Genomic DNA, 26,192 nt, shown 5'->3' with positions numbered 1-26,192 from the left:
CAGCTAAAATTTTTCGAAAAATTAGTTTAAATCAATAATCTTCCTCACTGTTAACTCAATTTCAGAAAAATTGTAGCTTGGTGAATATTGATTTCCGCAATGGTAATTCCCAAATTGAAGACGAATATAACTTCAATGGAGGATACACTTTGGTTGTTCATTCTGTCAAATAATTCTTCCAACACGAGAAGTCGCAATGTTGCTGTCTATGGTGTTTTTTTTATACCGGGTAATTACAGTAAGCACTTTCCGATACGTATTGGTCACCTTTTTTCAAATCAACATTGTGAAGTCGTATTTCCGCAGTCGCCACAGTAGTAATTCCCAACAACTTTCCTGTGATTGAAACTGGTTGACTGGGCTGTCGTAGTTTCAGTAACATCAGTATACTATTTAAAAGTATTTTTGGGAGGATTTGGATTGTGGGTTTCCTTCCTTTCTACTTAGCATCGTATGTTGGTTTTCTCTATCACCTTTAGTCACTAAGAATGGCCTCCTGAGCTTATCTATCTATCACGAGATGAAGCGGTGTGAGATCTGTGTTGATTACCAGTACCAGTGCCTTAATTGCACTGCACGCTATCAAGGACTTATTGCTTTGCATAGCTTTGAGCTCAAAGTCCTTTTTCCAGAGAAACTTGCTATGAAGGGTTATTCCCAGATATTTAACTTCAGACTTCCACTTTATGGTGTCTCCACTTACAGAGATGGATTTATTAGCTGATGTTTTATTTTTCGGTTAAGTGGGATTACTGTGGTCTTCGTTGGGTTAATGTTAAGCCCTACTGACAAGCATTATTGCTAGTAATTCTTAGGCCCTTTTGCATAAAATTGCCTTCAAATTTGAGGTGGCGCCCGAGCTGTCCATCTTCAAGCAGAATAGTGCAACAGATTGAGACGGGAGGGTCTTCGCAACAAGAAACATTGCTAAAACTGACAACTTTATTTCGATACAACAATTTTCAATATGCAGGTAATAATATTTGGTTGTTCCAAAATAGTTATTTTGTTCTGTCTATTCAAATCATAATTGACTAGCTTTAATAAGAAATAGAGTTGTTCAATAATCCTAAGATTTTATCGGTTAATGATAACATCTGCCTAATCACGATTCAGATTTCAATCCAGTGCTATTACATAATCGCACTGTATTTAGAGACACTAACTCTATTATAACAAAACTCACTTATTTCAGACACCACAAAAAACAGTTGAACTGTGATATGCAAAATGTAAGGTTACAACAATTAATACTGTTAGACGTTTCGAAATAATAACTATTAATTTGAAGAAAACTCTTACATTCATGTTTGTTTCTTGCTTAACAGGGAAATATTCTTGTTACTATTTTGAAGCTTCTTCTATACTTATATCTAAGCGAATGAAACAATCCATAAATAACATGATCTATATATTAACACAACAACGAATGAAGCAAACTGATAAAAGGCTGGTACCTATTTAAGTACAGTTGGACGTCACTGATCATAAAAACAAATAAGTACACATAAAATAGCTTTAATGTTATATCAATGAAACCTATTCTATGAAATTTCAAAAATCTGAGAATGAATTAGAAAACATAATTGGCCGGTAAATATTCTCATTTCTGGTCCATCCCCTTGGTGCTGTATTGTAGTTATGCAAAGATAAAAAGTCGATTTTTTTAACTGGTTCAGGTGCTGCTACGCTCCGAATTGGTGCTTTGTTGTTCAAATATTGACAAGAAGGTGAGACTTCCTGAGTCATGTATTGTGATGAATATCCCTTCGATATAGGACTGCTATAGTCATCGAAACTCCTATCACTGGATGCAGCTCTAGGAGCGAATTCTGGTCTGGATATCTGTCTCGGCAGAGTATCTGGGAAAAGAAGTAAATTAGAAATGATTTTAAGATCTCGAATCGCCCTTATTTCTCACTAAAACAGTTATAGATCATTTCAGTCAAAACAATAATATTGGGATCAGTGTTAGATGGATATTGTAAGGAGCACATAACGATCTTTTTCATTAGCTCTGATCAAAGCTCAGCTTCCAATCTTGCAAGCTCTGGATGATGATTTATCAGTTTTCGAATAACTCCCGAATTCAAAATCGTTCGATTTATTGATTATTTCACAATAATTCTAATATTGCACATCAGTAATACTCCACAGTATTCGATATCATTAGCCAATTTCGGGGGAGAGAAAAGGTATATGTCTGAAAGAAAAAACGGAGTACCGATACTATTGCCCAAGATTCCAGCTCGAACATTTTGTTTTTCCGTTATTTGAGTGTGTATAATTTTTCAGGAAATTCTAGACGTCTGAAACATCTTCATCCACACATCCACCGGCGCTAGAAACTCTTCAACATGACCTCCAAACTCCAATCAATTGAGGTAGGAAGAGAAATAGCAACAAAACTGTCAGTCCCTTCATTGTGAGTGCACGTTGGGTTGTTTCTTTCACATTTTTCTGCAACATTTATATGAGGGAATGTTCAGCAGCAATGACGCACCCAGGGGGGGACGAGGGGGCACGTGAATCACTCCCCCCAATCGTCGAAAAGCTAACTAATTTTGCCATGGTAAAACCTGAAAAAATATCTCCAGAACTACATTCTTTCATTGAGCATGCAGCTCTATTTGTGCCCCCTCCCATAATATCACTCTGGGCGCACCACTGTTCAGCAGTCCACTCTCTGTGTCTGTCTTTTGTATATTATGTTTGGTTTCAACCAAAGTTGCCTTAAGCCTTAGGGTCAGAAAGAAGGCATGACTTTAGTTAAATCTAAACGTGAAATTTCTCTTCTCCTCCTCCCAAAAAAACCTCATTTGACCTTGAAAATCAAGGTCATAGATAAAACCAAACTAACCATCTGATTAACACCTCGATTTTCCGACTTTAAAATGAAAATGTGAAAAATCCCTTGGACCCGTGAATTTATGATTCGAGGGGTCACGACTTTTCCGCTTTTTTCATCCCCGTAACTTCAGCCCCTTGATTTTGAATAGGGGTGTCATTATCCATCGATAATAAAATATCAGCTAAAATAGTGAAAGAGTCTATGTGGAATTTATCTCGAGAATATTATTCGTATCCGACACATTTCAAAGGTATTGAATAGTTTTTTTGTAAATTTTTGTTAAAAAAAGTATTAATTTTTTATCCAAAAAAGCAGACGGACCATGTTTTTGATTTACCTTAGTCTATCGTGAATTTGAAGAACGTTACAAGTGTGTAAAAGCGTTTCTAAATTTGTAGTAGAATTTGAATGGTATATTCCATAGAAGAAAGAGTTGAAATTATAAAATAATTCTTTTGGATAACGGTTCTGCGCGAAAAAAAGCTGCTTTATTTAACGAACGACATTCCGGAAAAAATGTATCCGCTGCTGAAGTTGTGCAATTGGTTGCCAAATTTAACAATACTCGGAAACGAAAAGAGGGTGCATGAAAGAGACGAAGCGAGAGACGTAGCTGCCTTAGGTCATGTAGCAATGGATGCAACTTTTAGAGTACTACGAAATTATACGATGTATTTGATGTTTCACATACAACAATAATGAGAAGCCTTAAACAATATAAATTGCATCCTTATTAGATACGATTGGTTCAGGAACTGAGTGAAGATGATCCAGATCGCTGACTCCAGTTCTGTGAAATGGTGAGTGAATGATTAACGTTAATCAATGTTCGATATCGGACGAGTATTCATTTTACCCTAACGACATTTTAAACTGGCATAACTGTCGGTATTGTTCAGATGAAAATCCAGGATTATTTCTTGAGGTGCATACTCAGCATCCAAAAAAATTAAATATTTGGGCGGGTATTTATGGAAATCACATAATCGGCCATTTATTTATACCCGGTAATCTCACTGGACAAATTTATTTAGATTTATTGAAGAACGCTATTTATCCGGCCCTCGTGCAAGTATTGGAGAATGCAGAAGCAGAAGACCATCAAACGATAATTTTCCAACAAGATGGCGCACCACCTCATTTCGTTCAACCGGTCAATAAGTGCGCCAGTTTTTAGATGAAAATTTTCCTCACGCCTGTATTGGGTACCATTCTTAACTCATTAATTCGTCCCGGTTTGCTTTGGTTTATAACCTCAAAAAATGCAATATACCTTATAAATCCAGTTTGGGAAAGATGGGGTACCTACTTCGGGGCAAGACGGGGTTGGGACCCCATCTTAGCCGCTCCTTTGCTATTTTTTTTGGATTTAGATTCCATTCAAAATTATATTTATCGATAGCAGCAATCTCACAGCGAACACTGACAGTTCTACCAACAATAACTTCGTCACTTCCTGATACTCAATCGGCCACCTACACCACCATAAATTCTTCAGCAAACACTCTACCTCATTCATCTGCTACGACCTCATATGTAGTACAACAAGCCTCAGTAACAGCAGCATTCCATCTGGTTAGCCTCAAACAGTTAATGCCTTATCCACGAATGGCCGAAAAAAAAACGAGGCAAGTTCGGAGAAGAGTAAAAGCAGCTATTATCACTGCTACTCCAGTTCTGTTTTATAAAACAGAATTAGAGGAAAAACAAAACAGTAGGAAACCGAAACCTGATGTCTCAAGCGAAAAGAAAATGAAAAAATCAAATAAGAGGAGATCTCGAAAAAATAAAAAAGCTGAAGAAGAAGCTCAGACATCAGAAGAAGAAGATACTGCATGTCTATACTGCCACGGCTTTTATTCCGAGTCTACCGAAGGATGGATCACTTGAGAGGTTTGTTCTAATTGGGCGCATTGTGGATGTGCAGGAGTGGAAGACAACGATGATGAAGCTGTCCACATCTGCCCATTATGTGAAGATGAAGACTGTTGAATATTCTATACCCCATCTTACCCAAGGGGGTACTCCGTCTTGCCCTATAGTTGGGGTAAGACGGTGAGATTTTGTTATTTTTTAAATTAGATAATTAAATGAGAAGAATAATTTTTTGTTTGTTTTGACTGATTGTTATTGAAAAAAGAAAAACTGATTATTTTCTTAATAAAAGTTCCTACATTGTGCAATTATAAAAAAGGGTTTTATTCAAGAAATGCCTTAAGGTCCCCGTCATACCCCACCTTCCCCTACTCGGTAGAATCTTCCACATGAGGTATATCACAACACCCCTCATCCCTATTCAAAATCAAGGGATTGTGCTCACCCCTGTTAGGGGGTTTCAGTTACGGGGATGCAAAAAGCGGATAAGTTGTTTCCCCTCCCCTCCTTCCTTCCCCTAGCATCAGAAATGCTACATGACCTAAGACAGCTACGTCTCTCTCTTCGCTTCATCTATTTCATGTACCCTCTCTTTTTGTTTCCGAGTAGTGTTAAATTTGGCGATCAGTTGCACAACGTCAGCAGCGGATACATTTTTTCCAGAATGTCGTTCGTTAAATAAAGCCCCCATTTTACGCGAAGAGTAGTTATTTCTAAAAATAATTTTATCAATTCCACCTTCCACCATATCTTCTATGGAATATATCTACCATTTAAATTCTACTTCAAATTTACAAACGCTTTTACACACTTGTAACGTTCTTCAAATTCACGATAGACTAAGTTAAACCAAAAATACGGTCCGTCTACTTTTCCGGACAAAAAATTAATAAAAACTACTAAATACCTTTGAATTGTCGGATACGAGTAATCTCGAGATTAATTCCACATTGACTCTTTCTCTATTTTCGCTGTTATTTCATTATCGGTGGATATTTTGAAGCGAAATTTTAGGGTCACATAGTACTCGATACGATCTTAAAAATTAGTTATAGCAACATCCGTCATCTCTTTTCAAAATCAAGGGGTTGAAGTTACGGGGATGTAAAAAGCGGATAAGTTATTCCCTCACGAATCTGAAATTGATGGGTCCAAGCGATTTTTCACATTTTCACTTCAAAGCCGGAAAATCGATGTGTTACGTTTTCTTACTTACTTCTTCTTTACTTAGTGGTTATTCTCGAGAACATTGCGAAAATAATACTACCATGAGCGGAATTATACAACCAATTTCATGAATATGAAATACTTATTTGAAGCCCTTCTATGTTGAGCTTTTGAGGAAAAGGTAAGGTGAAAGCTGAAAGAGAATATCTCGGGAACAGTTGAAATAACGGAGTTGGTAAAACAATTTGCAGCACAACATAAAAAAGTTATAAGATTAGTTAATTAGTTCACAATCCTATCAGTTTTCCGTAGTTTGAAAGTACCTAATATATAAATTTCGATGAAAAAATCTTCAAAATAACATAATGAAACCTGTGAAATATCTCAACCCACTTCCTGATAGCTCTCCTGAAGATAAAACTATTTGGAAGTAGGTTTTGTCTTAAATTTCCATTGTGTTGAAATTCTTTTCTTCTCTTCTCACAGGTTTCATATTTATTCCGAATAATTAGAAATTGTTAATTAAATCACTCATGAACAAATTAGTTATCATAATGAAAGCTTGCCTTGCGAAAGCTCCCTGCTGTGGGAAAAAGCTGGGTACGTTTTAGTTTCAGCAAAATGGGAGGAATCGGAGAGATCCTTCTGGGAATATGATTGGCGCATGTCGTATTCACGGAAGAAACTATTCTCGGAGTGTTGAAATATTTCTTGTCTTCTCATCTGTTCATTCAAAAAAGTTTCAGAAGTATTATTAGTAATATTTCGACTACCAATGCTCATAGATTCTCGAAGGTTTCCAATACTTGAGGTGTTCAGTTGGGAGCCATCGAATTGTCTGGCTTCTTGAGCAACAAACGTATGAGAAGATGACAATGATTCAGATAATCTGTTTTTCCCATTGAGTGAAATTGGATAATTCTGTTCTTTTATTTTGAGGGGAGGCATGGAATTTTGTTCGAAATTTTCTATTATGGATCTGACAGGCACCTTATGATATTCTTCGTAATCGTCACTGCGTTCCTGTTCAAATCTTACGTTAAAGTTTGTTTCTTGTTTCCGATTTTCGCTGTTTCTCATTTCCAGATTTCTATACATATTCGCATTATTCAAGGTCAAGTTGGAAATTTCTTTGTCGATGATTGTCTGGATATCGGTTGGTTTCAGTTCTTCCCCAATTGTTTGGAGGTCAATACTCAACGCTCTTTCCCTCTCATAATAGATTTTTTCTATCTCCTCGTTTTCGTTGGGTCTGATAATTTCTACGTCAGATTTTTGTTCGTTTTTCATATAACCAGATAATTTCGAATAGTTCCCGGCGTTATCAACAAAATGTTTTTGCACATCCTTGTAATCTCGATCCATAACCATTGTTTTTGTCACTTTGGCGTTTTCGATTATATCAGAATGTTTTGGAGGATGATAGTTGGCACTTGGTTCTGAATTAGGCATGCTACGTTCAATTTTTGTGGTGGGTGTGGAAGCTTTATGAGTACACTGGAAGATTTCCTTATTCTTTTTCGTTTTCATCAATTTTTCTTTACCAGTAAATGCCTTAATGAATTCCTTGTTTATGTCAAGTTGGCCAAATAGAGGTCTCGCGCCGATGACTGCTTCTGGAGCCTTCTTGCAGAAATGTGTGGGCATTTTATCATCTTCATTAGCTTTGTTGCCATTCTCTTTCACCACTGGAGCTTTTTTCACGTTAGAGGTATCGTTAGTCGATTTACCTTGCATGTGTGCTTCAGTATTTTCAATCATTTCTTCTTGACAATTCTCTTTCACCAATACTTGCGGTGAATTTTCTTGATCGCCTTCGGAACTCTTGGTATTGAGTTTATTTTCTTCAGTCTCGTTGGTTTCGATTTTACCCGATAAATCTACATATTCACGATCGAATTCATTTCCTAGATTATTATTATTTTTTGTCGAACACACTTCTTGTTCCTCTGCGACAGCATTGTACTTCTCACCACTTTCACGTAGCGTTTCAATACGAATTCTCGAATCTTCTTCCATGTCCTGTCGTTCTGAAGCCCACTTCTCCTCTAGATCGTTCTGCGCAGCGGGAATAAAAGTATGTATCTTCTCCATGATTCTCATTTGTTGATCGTTTTTTTCTGATAGCGGAGAATTTGCGGACCTGTACGCGCCTTCAATTTCCTGCAATTCGGAGAAGCAAGATTTTTGACCTTGAATGACCTTCATTTTGTCTTTGTTTCCTGTCAGTACCATTTTTCTTACGTGATCTTCATAAACTGGATTCTTCACTTCTTCCCCTATATACTTAACAAGAGGTTGGATTGACACAGTTAAATTTTCTGCTGGCTCCTCAGATAAAGAGCGTGATTCGGGTATGAAAATTGGCAGAGGAGACTTCGCCCTGTCAGCCACAAAATGGCCTTCGCTCTCGAAATTAGCAGATTGAAATGTCAATAAATTTGAGGTCGATCTTGTGAAACTATTCTCAACTACTCTGGAGTCACCGTCCAATGCAAAACCGAACTCTGGCTTGGATGCGTTGTCGGTTATTTTATGACTTGGTTGCCAAAAATTAATCCTTTCTCTTGGAGCATAAGGCACGAAAGATTTCTCGTATCTCACACTCGTGTTGGATACGTCAGAAGACGCAAAGTTTTGTTGAAGTTCATGTATCTCGATATTTTCTGCGATGGTTTTTTCTATTTTCTCTCCACCTGTCCCACAGCAACTAGAATCTAATTCCATTGTTGAAGAAATATTTTCTGGGTTTTGTAATGAGCTAGCATTCGATGAGTCGCCAGTTGTTGACGGATATTGTATTGGCTGATGAATGAAATCTCCGGTTGAGTGCTCTGAGAATGTTTTTTCACTTCGCGGGAGATCAAATTTTGAATCGGTTGTGTAGAAATTTTCTCGCTCTTCATTTGCATGCTGTTTTAAGGTTTCACTTGTTGTACCTATATAAGAGGAATCGTTAGAAAGAGAAACCATAATCGCGAAAATAATTTTAACAAGTCACATGAAACACTAGGAATGTTTTATACAAGAATGAAAGATTCGTCAAGTAGGACTTGGACTTTTCCAATGTTCTCTTAATCCATATTCATCATCCGCCTTGTGAAATAGTTTGGCAAATATAGTTTGGCCTCAGAGTTGCGAGGTTCTAATCCTATGTGGCATGCTAGATGTCTATTGACGCAGCAGTAATAAGTGAAATAACTTCCGGAATGGTGCGATTTGCTTTCGACTTGTACATATATTTCAACAGCAGATTCTTGAGGTAAAAAAAAAACACTTTTTTCTTAATTATTTTTCCTATTCGGTCTAGATAGAAATATATAGGCATTTTCAGTTTTTATAATGAGCTATGTCAACCTTCAACCCTGACACTGAAGTCTTTTCAAGCATTAAATATAGAAATTTCATTTTCGAAATAAGCTTTTTCCATATAATGAATGAGTTACTAGAATTTCGTTGGCACAATTATGGAATATTTTTCTTTTGAATTTATTTCATGATAAATAATAATGATGAATTCATCCGATTTCGATCAAATGGGTTTATTCATTTTAGAAGGCTCTCACAAACGGTTCATGAAATATCAATATTTTCAGGGCAGTACTCAGAATATCATGATTTTTCATTCAAGCCCCAAAATCTATATGTTTTACACCCCTTACTGAAATTTATTGCCATGAAAAACTGCATAATTTATTCTAAGGAATTCAATTTTCACTTTGCATGGAACACTTGTCACAAGGAAATAGGAACCCGACGCATTCATATTTTATGTCATTTTTTCGAAATTTTTTCATTCGCGGTGATGATATTTATTGTCCTTTGACGAGATTCTGAATTATTTTAAATTCTGTTCAATTCTTCTTCATTTTAAACCCTCAGCATATACTGAATGTTCGTAAAAAAGTGTTTAAAAGAATGCAAAGTCGAGCCGACTCATGAAATACCCTGTATAATAGATATATGAGTACAAGATTCGTTTTCGAGACGTTCCTTGGCATCACGACTAATAATGAAGAAACTGGAAGATTTGGGTCGAATTTTGTGTTCGGAGAAGATTTTGATAAATCTGAATGAAAAACTATATTCCGAAAATAATGCTATTCGATAAAATCGTTTGTGAGATACTCATAATATTTTTGAAGGAATTTCGACAGCTTGTATCTTTCCAAACCGAATTGGAAAAAAATAGTAGGGGGAAAACTGTTTTTTTGTCCTCAGAAGTCTTTGTTGAAATATTTGTTCAAATATTTTAACATGTATAGACTTGACTTCAAAATACGCTGTAACGCGATTCTCTTTTGCACTAGTGGTTAAAATACGGTTTCAAATTCTTTATTTCCAATATTCACTGTTTTTTTTATTGTCTCCAAGGACAAAATTACGAAATGGTGATATAGATCATCTGATGAACTTATAAATCTTATCGGTCGTGGACTACATATCTACCAGTGGATTAAAGCGAAAAATGAAGTAAGCTAAGAGCATGCGCATTGCCGAATTTGTATATCTACAGCATGAGATGATGGAAAACTCCCAGAATTTAGTAAAATAGACTTACTTCTCGAATTCCAAGCTGAGGGAAGTGTTGGCTTGTACACGTCAACGTTCGAAACTCCCTTTCTCAAGTTATCGACTGCTCTGTTGATGCTCGAACTATTGTAGGCTGGATTGTGAGCGAAAACCTTATTTTGGTTGTATTGGCCATTATGATTTATTCCTTTCGCTGACGCCAGGTTGCCTGTTCTCAAACCTTTCTCGTAGGACTCAACAACAGGTGCCACAAAATTTCCTATAAAAATATATGAGTGAATACCACATGTTGAAACTGAAACTTCATTGAAAAGAACGTCTTCTTCTTTCTTTCTTAGTAACATTTCGATGTTAGATAGAACAGGATGAAATATTGAATGGGTCAATGGCGCACACAGAAATCGTGATAATTTTAGTGGTGGTGTGGGTGGCATATACAGGGTGTATTGAAGGAGGCTTTTTTTTTCAACAGAAGGTAGAACTGATCAAAATGAAGCGAATTTCCAATTTTTCGCAAATTGTGTTCATTGAGAAAATGAAATTTAATTTGGATACCAAAAAAAAAAAATCGAACATTGAAGGTTTTCCGCCATTTTGGAATTTTTTTTTCGGAGTTCTTCATCTTTTCTGTATTGAGCACTCAAAAATACTCCGATGTGACCAGAAACCGTAACTTTTATGTTTATACATAACTGAGCACACTCATTGAAATATTGTTCAAATACGACGTTGAACACCCTATATCTCGCTTATGAGTCGAAAACGGGGTATCTATATGTCATAAGGGAAAACTGATTCTCCCGGTGTCATTTACCCGCTATATATGTTTGTCCAGTTTATGATGAAACACCCTGAATAAACAAGTAATTGTTATGTACACTCGATAAATAATCGTCAGCCGGCACGATGCCGGTGGAATATGCGTCAGTCGAACTGCATAAGGTGCAGCGCGCCAAAGGAAGCTGGACTCTGCCCTTGACTTTGGAAGCCTGACTGACGCAGAATTCACCACTATGAACGTGACTGACGTGAATTTCAAGTGAAGATCGGTCACTGCAATTTTCAGATTTTTCCGACCACTTCAACCGCCTGACTGACGATATTTCCACCATCGGGAACGTCACTGACGCCCATTTTCACTCATAATCATGAATAATTTACATTATTACAAAGTTTCACGTGGAGATCAATCACTTTTTTTGAGATTTTTCCGGCGAGTTTCACCGCCTCCCACGACCACCACGGTCGCGCTGACAGACTTTCGATTTCGAGTACAGTAATAGTGTAACTCTCTAATTAATCACATTCTTGTTGGAGATAAAATACTGATAAAAAAGTGACACCACCTCCCGGACTATAGGGGTTGTATCCCAACCATCGTGGATATTTTAAATAGACAATTTTTGGTTAAACAACTTATTTTGATCAGTTCTACCTTCTGTATACTGAAAAATTTTCGGGTTGTACTGAAGTCAAACTAGGTCTGGGTTTATGTGATCTTTATTGATATTCTAAGCTTTTCTTCGTCTGTGAGGCTTCTACAGAGGTCTGTGGATGATGGAAACAAGTGAATTTTCATGATATTTTAAAATTCGAGATGTGTTTGCACTTATTCAATGTGAGCTTCACCATACGAGCTCTATACATAATGCAGTGAAGCAAATAAATCTTCTTATCGTCAACCATGAGATTTAGAATTATGTATTCTTGTTTTTGTTCTTTGTTCTAAAAGTGAATGAAGATTTATTTACTTCACTACATTATGTATGGATCTCGTAGGGTGAAGCTCACATTGAGTAATTTTAAACACATTTCAAATGTTGAAATGTGTTGAATGAAAAACGAGATATTGTCACACATGAGTTACTTCGTTTTCAGTGCGCTCCCGAAAATCATAAAGTTTTTATATTGTCTCTTCCTAGTTTCATTTCGAAAACTATACCACCGTGGTCCTCATTTCCTGTGCTATCTGACATTATAAGTTGTTTTCACTTTCGGTGAGAGACTGGTGAGGATTACCGTAATTAGCTGGTGTTTTGAGAATTGTGTTTCGCGAATTCATAAAACATGCCGGTCTGTGTATCATGCGGTACACCCAGCAGCAGAAACAAACCATCTGTGCAATATTTCTCATGTGCCAGCGAAATACACGTAATTTGTCACACCGCGATAGTTTTTTGCGAGCCTATAAGGGTAACAGGGATGGTATAAAATCGAGTGATACTGGCTTTGAAGGAGCTGAAAGTACTATTTATGTGAATGAAAGTTTCTCGAAAAATAATAGGAGATTATTCAATGCTTCTAGGCAATTTTCAAAAGAAAATGGTTTCAAGTATATTTGGATTCAGGATGGAAGGATCTTGTTGAGGAGGGATGAAACCTCAAGAATTATTCGTATCACTTCTGAAAAAGACTTGACTAGGCTACCCCATCAGTAACCAATTATTTTTTTTTTATATGTTCGTTTGTGTTTTTTATGGTGTTCTCACTCAACATCTCTTATCAAAATTGTCGAGGTCTTAGGACTAAGACAACTGAATTTCTAATGTCTTCCTGGAACTGCACTGCCGAACTTGTTCGTGTGACAGAATCGTGGTTAAAACCAACTATTAACAATTCCGAATTTATTTGTGACAATTACAATGTCTACCGGAGGGACAGATACGATACAATCAGTGACAAAAAGGAAGGAGGTGGTGTTTTCATAGGCGTTGCAAAGCATCTACAGTGTGTTCCGGTGTCGGACTGTCTTCATTCCACATTGGTCGAGGACTTATGGGTGAAAATAAAAATGAGTCGAACAACGAACTTGTTTGTTGGTGTATGTTACATTCCGCCGAATACATCCTCTGGCGATTACTTAACGTACCTCGATGCTGTTACAGCTTTAATGGATGAAAACTGTGATGACCAGTTCCTTCTCCTTGGTGATTTTAATCTTCCGCGGTTTTCATGGGTTGCGGGAGCAAGTGGAGATGTGGTGTGTGATCCGGTGCTGGGCGACTCTTATACTGTGTTCAAGGATTCCACTTCCTACAATTCATTGGGACAGTTCAACTCCCAACTCAATGACAATGGTAAAACACTGGATTTAATTCTGTCATCCAGCCCAAACGTCGTCGTAAAGCGTTCATTTCTCCCATTCGTCACTGAAGATGGTCATCATCCTGCCCTGGATGTTCTGGTGGAGTTTGCGGGTGGTTCGGTCAATTCCATAAAGTCAAGATCTATGTTCAAGTTTTTCAATGCGGATTACCATGCAATCAACGAGGAGCTGTCACGGATCGACTGGGATTTATTTTTGGGTAGTGAAGATGTTGATGTAAATGTTAGAGCCTTTTATGATATTTTAAATAGTTTAATTGAAAAATTCATTCCAACTATTATAGAATTGTGAAGAATACGAAATTTCCATACTGGTTTTCAAGCGTAACCATCAAATCACTTAAAGAAAAATTAAAAGCTCATCGCAAATTTAAAAAATTTAAAACTGCTCTGGATTATGATAGGTTCTCTTATTTTCGTAAACAAAGTAAAGTAGGTATTCATTCAAAGGGACTATTCAGAACATATCTCACGTGTTGAAAACAATATTATTGACAGTCCAAAACACTTCTGGTCGTATGTTTCAGAGAATCGCAAAGGAGTTAATGTACCCGGATCGGTGACTCATGACAATGTTGAATACAGTGGCAATCAGAATGTTGCGAATGCATTCGGTAAATTCTTCGAGGATCCCCTTGGACCCGTTATCAGAGAAACTAACGTTGAAAATATTAGGAATCCCACACATGTTCGACTTGATGATATCAGTTCAGATGAAATATTGAATAAGTTGAACGAGTTGAAAACAAATAAAGGTTCAGGTCCGGACCTGATACCTCCAATATTTATCAAGTCCTGTGCCGCCTCACTTGTCCTCCCACTTCATATTATTTTCAATCAATCACTGCGTACTGGTGTTTTCCCCAAAGAGTGGAAACTTGCTAAAATCACCCCGATACACAAAAGCGGAAGGACAAATTTAATTTCAAACTATCGACCTATCTCTGGTCTCAACCACTTCGGAAAACTGTTTGAGTCCATTGTGACGGACTTCCTGTTTTGTTCACTCAAATCGACAATTACAATCAGACAGCATGGTTCCTTCAAGGGCAGATCAGTACTTACTAATATATCGCCATACATTAGTTACATAACCCAAAATATGGATCAAGGTGTCCAGGTAGATGCAGTTTATACAGATTTAACAAAAGCTTTTGACAAAGTTCATCATAGGACACTTTTACAAATTCTCTCGGATTATGGCGTTGGTGCGGATCTGTTGAGGTGGATTCGGTCATATCTATGTGATAGATTTCAGTTTGTCATCATTAATGATGCCTGTTCATCTGTTTACAGGGTTGAGTCGGGATTGCCCCAGGGTTCTCATTTGGGACCGCCCCTCTTCATTTTATACATCAATGATGTTTTCAGATGCTTTCTCTACGTAAACTTCGAGCTTTATGCCGACGATATCAAAATGTACCTTGCACTGAGGAGTTCAGACGATGCCCGGAAGTTTCAGGAAGATCTAGACAGATTTTATGAATTTTGTTCTCTGCACTACTTGTCCTTGAACATTAGCAAGTGCAAACATATAACATTCACCAAAGATCTCAATATTGTGTGCACTTCCCTATTTCTGAATGGTTCCATTGTAGAGAAGGTGAAAGTAGTTAAAGACCTGGGAATATATCTGGATTCGAAATTAACATTTGAACATCACATAGATGATATTGTGTCCAGAAGTTTCAAAATGCTCGGTTTCATTCTGAGAATTTCGAGGGCTTTCAGGAATGTAGAAACTCTGAAAGTATTGTATTTTTCTCTGGTTCGCAGTATAGTCGAATATGCAACCCCAATCTGGAATCCTTATTACTACAAATATATTAGTCGAATTGAAAAAATCCAAAAGAAATTTATTAGAACTCTGTATTATAGATTCGGAAATAGGCAGATTGAGTGTCCATATAGTGCAAGGTTGAGATTGTATGGAATGATAACTCTGGAGCAGAGAAGAGTAATTTTCGATCTAACTTTTTCATACCGGATAATGAATGGCCACTTTGATTTTCCCCTCGTTACTGAAATTCAGCTCAATGCACGTGCTTTTACCGGTCGTCGAAGAGAACTTTTTTATATCCCCAGAGCTCGCACATCATTGTTCTATAACTCCATCTTTTTGAGAATCATGCGGTTTTACAATTGGCGTATTTACTTTATTGATATTTTCAACATCTCACCTGCTTCGTTTAGGAGAAGACTTCATGTTTATCTTCATAGCAATTACTAAATTTATTTTTATTCTGAAATCAATTTGCGTGTTCATGATCATGTGTGTACATGTTTTTTCTTTCCTTATATCTAAGTGAATCCTTGTAATTGGGTTTTCCTGTTAGGATTCCTGTTTATGGCAAATAAATGAATAAATAAATAAATAAAATGTTGAAATACCATAAAAATTTACTTGTTTTCATCACTCACCACGAAAGCGCTGAAGTGCCACACAAAAAAAAATCCGAATGTACAATTCCGTCTTGCAAGTCGGAATTGTGAGATGCAAGTCGGAATTCTGACATGCAAGTCGGAATTCTGAGATACAAGTCAGAATTGGCTTCTTGGAGGAATTTTGGATTAATGAAATGATATTCTATTTTTCTCTTCGGTTGCACCATAGCTGAGCTGTCCCAAAGCTTCGTGCTCAGTGCTTGTGAAAGCACTCGGAGTATTTTTATACTCCCTAGAATTATGCTCCTGGGAACTTTTCAAAACCTTTCTCAGTGCTTAGTGATTCGAGCACTTTATCGAAATACCTACATCCAGTTTCATAATCAAGTTCAAGTCACTTTAAGTTTCGTTTAGTGTCATTTTTCAGTAGGGTTAAGGAAAAGCTTTAAAATTGAAGGGGCTTCAAGTTTGATTATGAAACTGGCCGTTAGTCCTTAGTAATCCCTATAAAGTGCTCGCGAGAGGCCTTCGGAAATCGTGTCAAAACACGAAGAAGCGATCGTCTTATTGTTACCCTACGAGCATATATATAATAATAATAATAATAATAAGCCTTTATTTCCAACAGGTAAAACACCCAATTACAGGAAGTGTAAATATGTTAAAAAAATATATATAAACCCATATGACAGCCTAAATATAAATGAAAAATATTACAACAACAAAAAAAATGCAAATACAAATCTGGAAATAGAAACAATGCCAAAATTACTGAGCCCACAACAATGAACATCAACAGTAAAAGGAAAAAAAACGAAAAAAAAAAAATTCAAATTGTATAAATCCCTAATTGAATTGATTCACTCGACCACAACAATATACGCCTTCTGGATTTTATCCAAGGAATCAACAAATAAATCAACTTTATCTGCTATCTGATTATATATATCACACATATAATGATTTGGCGACTGCAAGCTCAAATTTGTCCTTCCCGATCTCAAATAAAAAAGTGTTCTACCTCTACTCTCTAAACGTGGAGTTAAAATTGGAAGTTTCTCTAACAGTGCTGGGCAGTCAATCCTGTTATTCAACAATTTGAATAGAGTATTGAGAGCTAAAAGAGCTCTTCTAGTTTCTAGCGGCTGAGCACTGAATCTTTTTAGAAGACTCTTGTGGTCGCAACCTATTGGAGGGTAAACAGAGTCCAACCTCCAAACTAAAAATTTGTAAAAACGCCGCTGAACCGCCTCTAACCGATTCACATGGCATTCATAAATAGGGCGCCATATTATGCTAGCGTATTCAAGCTTACTCCTTATCAAGGAATTGAATAGGGATATTAATGTACGAGTGTTCAAGAAGTATTTGCTATTACGCACTATAAACCCATATGTCCTGAATGCAGAGGATATCGTATTTTCAATGTGGGGCACAAAAGAACATTTATCGTCGAATAGAACACCTAAATCCCGAGTCTGCGTCACACGATTCAAATCATTTCCGTTCAAGTTATAAGGATACCGAATTGAAAACTTTTTTCTAGTATAAGATATTACATGACACTTTTCAACATTCAAGCTCAAGCAGTTAAGAACACACCAATGATATAATCGGTCAATCGCATGCTGCAGTTCAACACAGTCCAGCAAAGATTTGACTTTCAGAAAGAATTTAAGATCATCAGCAAAAAGCAAACCCAAAACCTCCATTCCATCGAGCAAATCATTTATGAACAAAATAAATAAAAGCGGTCCCAAATTCGATCCCTGAGGAACCCCGGACGATGCGGGAAATAGAAACGAATTCGAATTCTCAACCCTGACATATTGAAGCCTGTTGGATAAATATGAGCTCATGAGCTTTATCAGGCCATCCGAAAATCCAAATCTAAATTTCAACTTCATAATTAGCCGCCCGTGGTCAACTCGATATATGGAAACTACAGATATATTATATATTATCATATTATGCTGATTCCCCGTAGGTAACGACGAACCCCTCAGAAGCTCTGTGAGCTTGTCAGAATCAATAACGTCCGTTAAAACTTTTGAAAGAAAAAAGATAGGGTAGGCGTAGGTTAAGGGTCCAAATGTGCCAATATACATGCCTTAAATGAGACAAATCCTCTCTACAGAGGGCATTTTGCTCCCATGATTCGGCAACAATTGAATGCAACAAAACAAATGTCATTCGACCAATTCTAGCCCCACTACTGTCTTGCTTCTCAGAATTCTGACTTGTATCTCAGAATTCCGACTTGTAACTCAGAATTCCGACTTGCAAGATTTTTTTTGTGTGGCCCGCCAGCGCTTTCGTAAACCACAGCCTCACAGATGAGACGAAAGCTTAGGATATCAATAAAGAGCACATAAACCCTGACCTAGTTTGAATTCAGTACAACCCGATAGCCTAGCAGTATACATAAAGCAATAAATCTGCCGATCCACGATAAATGTTCACGGGCCGCCACCGTCTAGTGATGTTTGGTTTTTTGGCAATAAGTATTTTACGAAATAACTATGAAATTTGTTAAACCCACCTTTCGAAACTCCTAATGATGGGTAACTTTCAAATGCCGCTTCTACAGATCCAGTTTCCAGAGCAGCTTCCCAGGGAGATTTTATTAACTTCACTTTCGGACGTAGCAGATTATCCTGGAGAAATATATTATAATCGAATTATTCATAAAATGGTAGAAATTTCAAAATGATATACCTGATTTCCGTTGTCCGAGTGTTGAATTTGTTGAGTTCCTTGGGAATGATTGTTATACAATGTTGACGGAGGCTGCTGGTAGTTAATTTGAGGTTCCGTTGAATTCGTTTCTTTTTCACGTTTAGGTTTCTCTTCTACAACCCACTTTTCTGATCTCTTTCGACGCTTTGCAAATAACTCGGCACCTGAAGATATATACGTGAACATTTGATGAGAAAAAGGGGGAAAATTATTGCCTTTCAAACTCAAAAATACCTAATTTACTAGAAAATGAAAATAACATTGCATCACAGAAAATATACTGGCAGCGGATTTCATAAAACTTTGATTGTCCGATAAACGATTTGACTGTCATTCCATTTTCAAAACGAAATCCTTTGAATTTCTGAATATTTTGAAGGAGAATCAATTGAGAATCATTGAATGGACGTATGTGGATCATGATTTGATGCAAGAATGATATTCTGAATGTTCTTGACTGAATAATCGATTGCAAACAAATTGACGTTTATTCGTCTATTAAGCGTTGGTGAATGACATAGATTCGGAAAACCCTGTATTAATAAATCTATTACAACAATTAAACAATATTCGGTACACAAATTCCATAATCCATAAGTATTTTGAAGGTCCCCCCACCCCAGCATTTAAGTAGACTCGGGAAATAAATTTAATGAGTGAAATTTGATTGTTCTTTTTTAGTTAAACAATAGCTGCGACAGTCCATTCGCTGTTTTGTGGTTGGAAAGTGGTATGTGTGAGTTAGGCCTTAGAGATAAGATTCTTCAGAAGTTACAATAGAACCAACGCTTGAACGCTTTCAGGAACTCTTTAACTCACCTTTTCCTTTCGGAGAATTCAGATCTTTGACAATAGAAAGGCAAATATCTGGAGAGAGAATTGATTCGTAATTATATCCTTGTTTTCCTAGCGAATTTATATCTTGGACTTGTCCATGAGGATTCATAACAAGTTTGAGAGGGTTCCTTTCCGAGGAACTGTTTTTGTTACCATTTTCTGATCCATTGGTTCTTTCACCTGAAAAAGAGACAAGTCTTAAAAATAATGGAGAAGTATTATGGATACTGATATCTAATCTCTTTTCAAAATCATGTATAGTCGAGTTTTCTTTTTTATTCAAACATGCTTGCACCAGAACGTAATTCTGTTTTATCGAGGCGAGGGTTAAAAGTTATTTTTCCTTAAACTCCCTTCTGCATGAAACAGACCAGCTGTTTTTCGAGAAATATTTCAGTTTTTTACCATTAAATGTGTTTCGTTAATATAATAGCTTCTTCAGGTGGGTGGGGGTAACATTTAGTTACTTGTTTGAACACCATACCTATATTTTAGGTATATTATACCTAAGGTACTTGGGATTGGGTAGATATTTCTAAAGCACTCTACTCCAAGAAATTCAATTATAGCCGCGCAACCGTAGTTAAAGACGGTATTAGAATCATCGCGTCAACCGTAGATGATTATAGAAAAATTAACAAATTTTTCGAACAGCATGGTAAAGAATTTTTTACCTACCAAATGGAGGAAGAGAAGAAGATATATACTGTCATCAGGCATTTACCTATCGACGCTGATCTTGCGTTGATTAAGGACGACCTGATATTCTAGGGAATATCAGACGCTGAGGTGTCCAGAATGACATCGTACAAGACGAAGAAGCCCATATATCTCTTTCTGGTTAAAACCCAGAAAAAGGAAATATTCGAAGTGAAGCGACTCTACAATCTCTGTATTGTGGTTGAACACAAAAAGAGGCCTGAAAGTCCAAGCCAGTGCTTTAGGTGCCAAAGGAACGGACATGCACAGAACAAATGCTCCTTCCCGTGGAGATGCGTGAAGTGCTCAGGAAGCCATAGCAGCAATGACTGCACACTCACCAGAAAAGGTGAAGAGAGAAATGCCACATGCGTCTTATGTGGAGAGGAGGGCCATCCAGCTATCTACAAAGGATGTAGCGAGTTCAAGCTGGTGACCAGAAAGAAGAATTCTGAACAGAAAAAGCCGGTAACAAAAACAACAACTACTGTTCAAAACATTCAGGAAGTAGCGAAGGCCAAACCTACAGAACAGGAAAAGAAGAGGGAGACCCCAAAACCGGTTCAGAAAAAAGAAGAACAGAAGAAGCCTCCAATGAAACGGGCTGTGAACAATCAACAGGAGAAGAAGAAGATATCTGAATCAGCCGATGATTTGGATATCTTCAGGGAGAAAATTTTCAACAAGATAATGTTGAAAATTGAGAGGGAAATGGAGAAAAAACTCCAAGCATTATTCAGTAAACTGAATTAATGGACCTTACGAATATTAGGAAGAAATCCCTCAAGATAATCTCGTGGAACATGAACGGGATCAACACTCGAAAGCCGAGATAGAAGAAATAATATCAGAGAGACAACCTGATATTATAGCCCTACAATCATGAATTATGAAACATATAGATGTGACAGAATTACAAACACCGGAGGAGGAGTAGCAATATTGGTGAGAACAGATCTGAAACACTGCTTCAAAAGTAGATCCGACGAAACACAAAGAGAAACAGAACCAGTGACGATTGTTGCCGAATTAAATCGTCAAAGAGTCAAAATTACCTCGGCATACAAGCCACCACAAAACAATTTATTTGAAGAAGAGATAAACATCATGTTGGAAGGAACAAACCCGAAAATCTGCATCGGAGATTTCAACTGTAAATCCCCATTATGGAACAGCACAACAGAGAATAGAAATGGCAAAAAACTCTAGGATTTCGCCGAAAAACAAAATGCCATAGTGATTGGACCAGAGTTACCGACATATCTTGCTTTTGGTATAGGAATACCAGATGTAATAGATATCGCGATATTGAAAAATATAACTCAAGAATTCTCGATTGAAACTTTGAAAGATGGAAGCTCAAACCACAATTCCGTGGAATTGACAATTGGAGAAGAACCAAGAGAAAAACTGATGGAAATAAGAGAATATACCAATTGGGCTAAATACAGCCATTCAATACAATCGGAAATAACAGAAATTCCAACAATAAGCACTCCAGAGGATCTGGAATGTGCGGTTGATAAACTGGAAGAGACTATATTGAAAGCTTACGAAAAAAGCACGAGAAGAGTGAAGAGACCAGCGCCAAGTCATCCGCATGGCGGATTCAAGAACTGAATATAAATGATCATTCTGCATGGCGAGAATGCAAAAAAGCCTACGAGGAGAAAAGACTAAAATTCCACCCCTACACGGAGAAAGGGGAATGGCGTATACCAATACTGATAAGGCAGATGCATTGGCGGACTCGATCGAATGAGAATCGAGAATAAATTACAGGATAGACGACGATAATGAAGATTTGAAAGAAGTGGTTGAAGAAATGGATGAATTATCAGCGGCTGCTGAAATACACAAACCAACATCGCCAAATGAAATCAGGGAAATATAATTATTTCCTAGTCTTCTTCTTCTAATGAAGTTTGAGGAAGAGGAAAGCTCCCGGAAGCGATAAAATAACGAATGTTATGCTGAAGAAATTACCTAGAAAAGGTATAACCGCTGTAACAAATATCGCGAATGGAATTATGAGGACAGAACACTACCCAGAAAAATGGAAAACAGCGGAAGTCATATTGTTCAATAAATCATTCAAAGAGAAGAAGTTCCAATAAAACTACAGACCGATAAGTCTACTGTCGGCGTTAGGAAAAGTAGTGGAAAGAATTATAGCCACGAGGCTAAATGAGGAAACCGAAAATCTGAAACCAATACGACCAGAACAGTTCGGATTCAGAAGAGAGCATTCAACAGAGCAACAATTATTAAGGCTCACAGAATACATTACACAGGAATTCCAAAATAAACAAGCTACAGGTCTTGTTTTACTAGACGTCGCCAGAGCATTCGACAGAGTATGGCATGAAGGATTAATATATAAGATGAGATGTGCTGGATATTCGATCAAAATATGCAAGTTGATCCGGATAGATTATAGAAGATTAGATTAGATAGAATAGAAGATTTTACGTGAAAGTGGAAGGAGAATGCTCCAAAACAAGAGATATAGAGGCTGGAGTACCCCAAGGGTCAGTACTTGGGCCACTTCTGTACAACATATACATTCACGATATTCCGGAAAATCCAAGAACTATGCTAACGTTATATGCTGACGACATAGGCATAACACTCGACACCGCAACCCAGAAGTAATAGAACGAGTTCTACAAGAAACGATTGACGAAACAAATGACTGGTGCATAAAGTGGAAAATCAAGCTCAATGGACAAAAGAGCCAAGCATTATTACTGCAGAAGAGAAAACTGCGACCCACGACGAATCTAGAAGTTGACGGCGAAGAAATCGACTGGAAAAATAAAGCCAAGGAATAACGCTTGACAAAGGAGAAGTCATATCAAACAAGCAATAGACAGAACGAAAGCAGCGATGAATAGACTCTACCCTCTGATAGGAAAAAGAAGCCACATGTCGAAAGGGACAAAATTGAAGATAATAATCAATGCCGTTGCTAGGCCTCAACTGACTTATGGATCAGTTGCCTGGGGTTTCGCTGCAAAGAGCCATATCAAAAGAATTCAGGCCACTGAAAGCTACTACGATGTGCAATAGCTGCACCTTGGTTTGTCAGGAATAGACATATTTATAGGGACCTTAAATGAGAGACCATAACGAAATTCATGAACAGAAAAGCAGAGAAATTATTCGAAACAGCGAAAAACCATCCGAATCAAGAACTCAGGAGACTAGTGGACTACGACACAGAGGAAGACAAAAGGAGAATGCGAATTTACCGAAGGAGACCAAGAGATCAATTGAAATGATTAAAATAAGAACTGAAACTTATTGATTAATCCAATAAAGTGTTATCCAACAGGGGATAAACACATAATGAATCCCAGCACGATAGTGTGCGAGAAGAAAACCGACCGCAGTTAAGGGTTTTTAGTGGGTCTCTAGCTCAGGAGAGTGAGAAACCCCACACTTGTTCCCCCTCAGTAGAGGGTGGTTCGTCTGACTTGCAGATTTTCCCCCTGCTACACCAAAAAAAAAGTATATTACGCATATTTTTTGTAGATGACTTCGAGCACTGTTTAATCCATCAAAACATACTGTGCAATACAATTCAAAGTAATAAGAAAGATCTCCTTCAGCACTTTATACAAAGTCAAAAAAGGTGTGACATACTATGTTTAACAGAACACTGGAGATGTGAACAAGAACTAGATTCTAATATTCTTGATTTGAAACTGATTCCGTCCTTTTGTAGAGAGAAAGGCAAGCAAGGAGGAGTAGCTATCTATGTTAAGCAGGGAATAAAATGTAAAAAACGCAATGACATCAATATATTATCTATTTTAAATGAGTTCGAATGTGCAGCAGTGGAGTGTCATATAGGAAAAGATAAAATTATTGTGGTAACGGTATAGGCCAAGTACATCCGGCAATTATAATATATTTTATGAACAACTAGAAAGGATTTTAATAAATGTTTTGGTGAAAACAAACCATTGATGATGGTAGGTGATTTCAATATCAATTTATTGCATGGGGAAGATAATGGACCTGCGAAGGAATTCCTCTCGATAATGAAATCTTTCAACTTAGAGCCTACTATATCGGAACCCACCAGAATAGCGCCCCACCACCAAAGCTGTATTGACAACATTTTCACGAATATACAAAATTTCGAAGCAGACGTTATTAATACCACTGTTGAGTGAAGCAAAAAAAAATCCCTTACTCATTAAGAATTCCCCAACAATAAATTTGTCAAATACGATTGGTTTATTAGTCGACAATATTAGTGCTGGCGGTCAAAGTGTTGAATGACATTCCCTAGCAATTTTCGACTATGAGAACCTATCATGTGCTTTGCTATTGGATCTTATATACTGTATGTAAGCATCTTTTAGGAATAAGATATTTCTCTCCGTTCTAGTTAGTTCTGGTTTGATATTCATTGAGAGTATAGATCGACCTCCGTTAAATCGATTGAATCAATATACAGATTGTTTCACAAAGTGCGTTTCATTGAAGAAGAATTTATTCTAAACCAACCTAATATCCAACAACCATCATAGCTGATCACACTACCCAGAAATTCACAAAGATAATAATGGAACTCATTGAACAGGACAACCTAGCACTAGCTCTTTTTGTGGATCTTACTAAGGCGTATGACTGTTTATCGAGACCATACATATTGGAAAAACTCAAGAAGATGGGAGTAAGAGGAAATGCCCTGTTATGGTTTGAATCATACCTGACATAGAGGAAGCAGACAGTAATTATCAAGAAAGATAGCGTAAGAGCCAAATCATCAGTAGAGCAATCTGAACATGGAGTGCCACAGGGAAGTGTATTGGGCCCAATTTTGTTCATCTTGTTTATTAATTGGTGATTAATTTATGATTTATACAATATTCTTGAACAGGATTTGGCATCAATAATAAGTTTTTTTGACGATACAAATGTATTAGTTGGGGAAAACAGGCAAAACAGGTCCTTCCATCAACAACAAAGTCACAAACATCTATAGACTAATAAAAGAGTGGTTAGAAAGAAATAAACTCATTATTAATGAAAGTAAAACAACTGCAATATTGTTCTCCATTGAAAGAAACAGAAGAGAAAAAATCAACCAACTAGACATTGATAGTAGAATAATCGTTTTAGACCAGTTTACTAAATTTCTGGTTCTATATATTGATAAATTTTTAAAATGGTCGAATCATATAGAATGGCTTAGTAAGAAATTAAATAGAGTTTGTTTTGGTATGAAAACTTTAATCAATTATGTTGGGAAAAGTTGCTTCAAAAGTGTATATTTTGCAAATTGGGAGTCATTAGCTCGGTATGATATTATATTTTGGGGAGCTGGGACTAATATCAATGAAATATTTTTTTATTCAAAAGAGGATATTGAGAATTATGTTTAAAATGAATTATCGTGACTCATGTCGTGGTATTTTTAGAAAAAATTGCATTTTGACACTATATGGAGTTTACATTTTGGAATACTTAAAATTTTTATTTAAGAATAGATTCGATATAGAGGTGAATAACAGATACCCTGTGAGATCCAGGGATCTTCATTATCCGGTACACCATCTCACTATGACAGAGAAACATCCACAATATATGTGCATAAGGCTTTTCAATCATCTGCCTCAACGAATGAGGGTTTTTGGTTCTTACGAGATGTTTGTTCAAAATATCAAATCGTTTTTGTTGAGGTTGGAACCATATACTTTGAATGGTTATTTCAACAGATTCATGAATGATTAATAAACTATGTTTGACGTCCCTCTTTTGCAGTTTTATGTACCTATTTGTATGTAGAATGCAATAAGAAATAAAGAATTTATTATTATTATTATATCAGAGCTGTGCCGAGCACTAAGTACTGACAAAAAGAGTTCCTGAGTCCCAAAGTCGTTCTCTATTAACAGGGTGTTACTGAAAAATTCCTATTTTTATTTCAAATACTACGTCTTTGATTATTCAAAAATTCCAAAAAATTTTCTATTACTTTTTA

General features: G+C 36.8%; 1 protein-coding gene across 4 annotated transcripts in view; it reads right to left on the bottom strand.

The window, feature by feature from the left end:
• Positions 1 to 928: 928 nt before the first annotated feature.
• The window catches only part of LOC123311634, a 70,550-nt gene continuing 45,286 nt past the window's right edge, over positions 929 to 26,192 (bottom strand). For all 4 annotated transcript variants that reach the window (XM_044895700.1, XM_044895704.1, XM_044895709.1 and 1 more), the window contains 6 exons: positions 19,475 to 19,672; positions 18,635 to 18,819; positions 18,459 to 18,573; positions 10,455 to 10,685; positions 6,460 to 8,832; positions 929 to 1,862 (listed from right to left, as the gene is read on the bottom strand). In XM_044895700.1, coding sequence (XP_044751635.1) covers positions 1,555 to 1,862; positions 6,460 to 8,832; positions 10,455 to 10,685; positions 18,459 to 18,573; positions 18,635 to 18,819; positions 19,475 to 19,672 — 3,410 coding nt within the window. In that variant the 3' untranslated portion in view covers positions 929 to 1,554. The remainder of the gene's footprint in view (positions 1,863 to 6,459; positions 8,833 to 10,454; positions 10,686 to 18,458; positions 18,574 to 18,634; positions 18,820 to 19,474; positions 19,673 to 26,192) is intronic.

Source organism: Coccinella septempunctata, chromosome 1, assembly GCF_907165205.1.
Source record: "Coccinella septempunctata chromosome 1, icCocSept1.1, whole genome shotgun sequence".
Lineage (NCBI taxonomy): Eukaryota > Metazoa > Arthropoda > Insecta > Coleoptera > Coccinellidae > Coccinella > Coccinella septempunctata.
The sequence above is the reverse complement of the archived record's forward strand: the minus strand, read 5'-3'. Positions and strand labels throughout refer to the sequence as shown.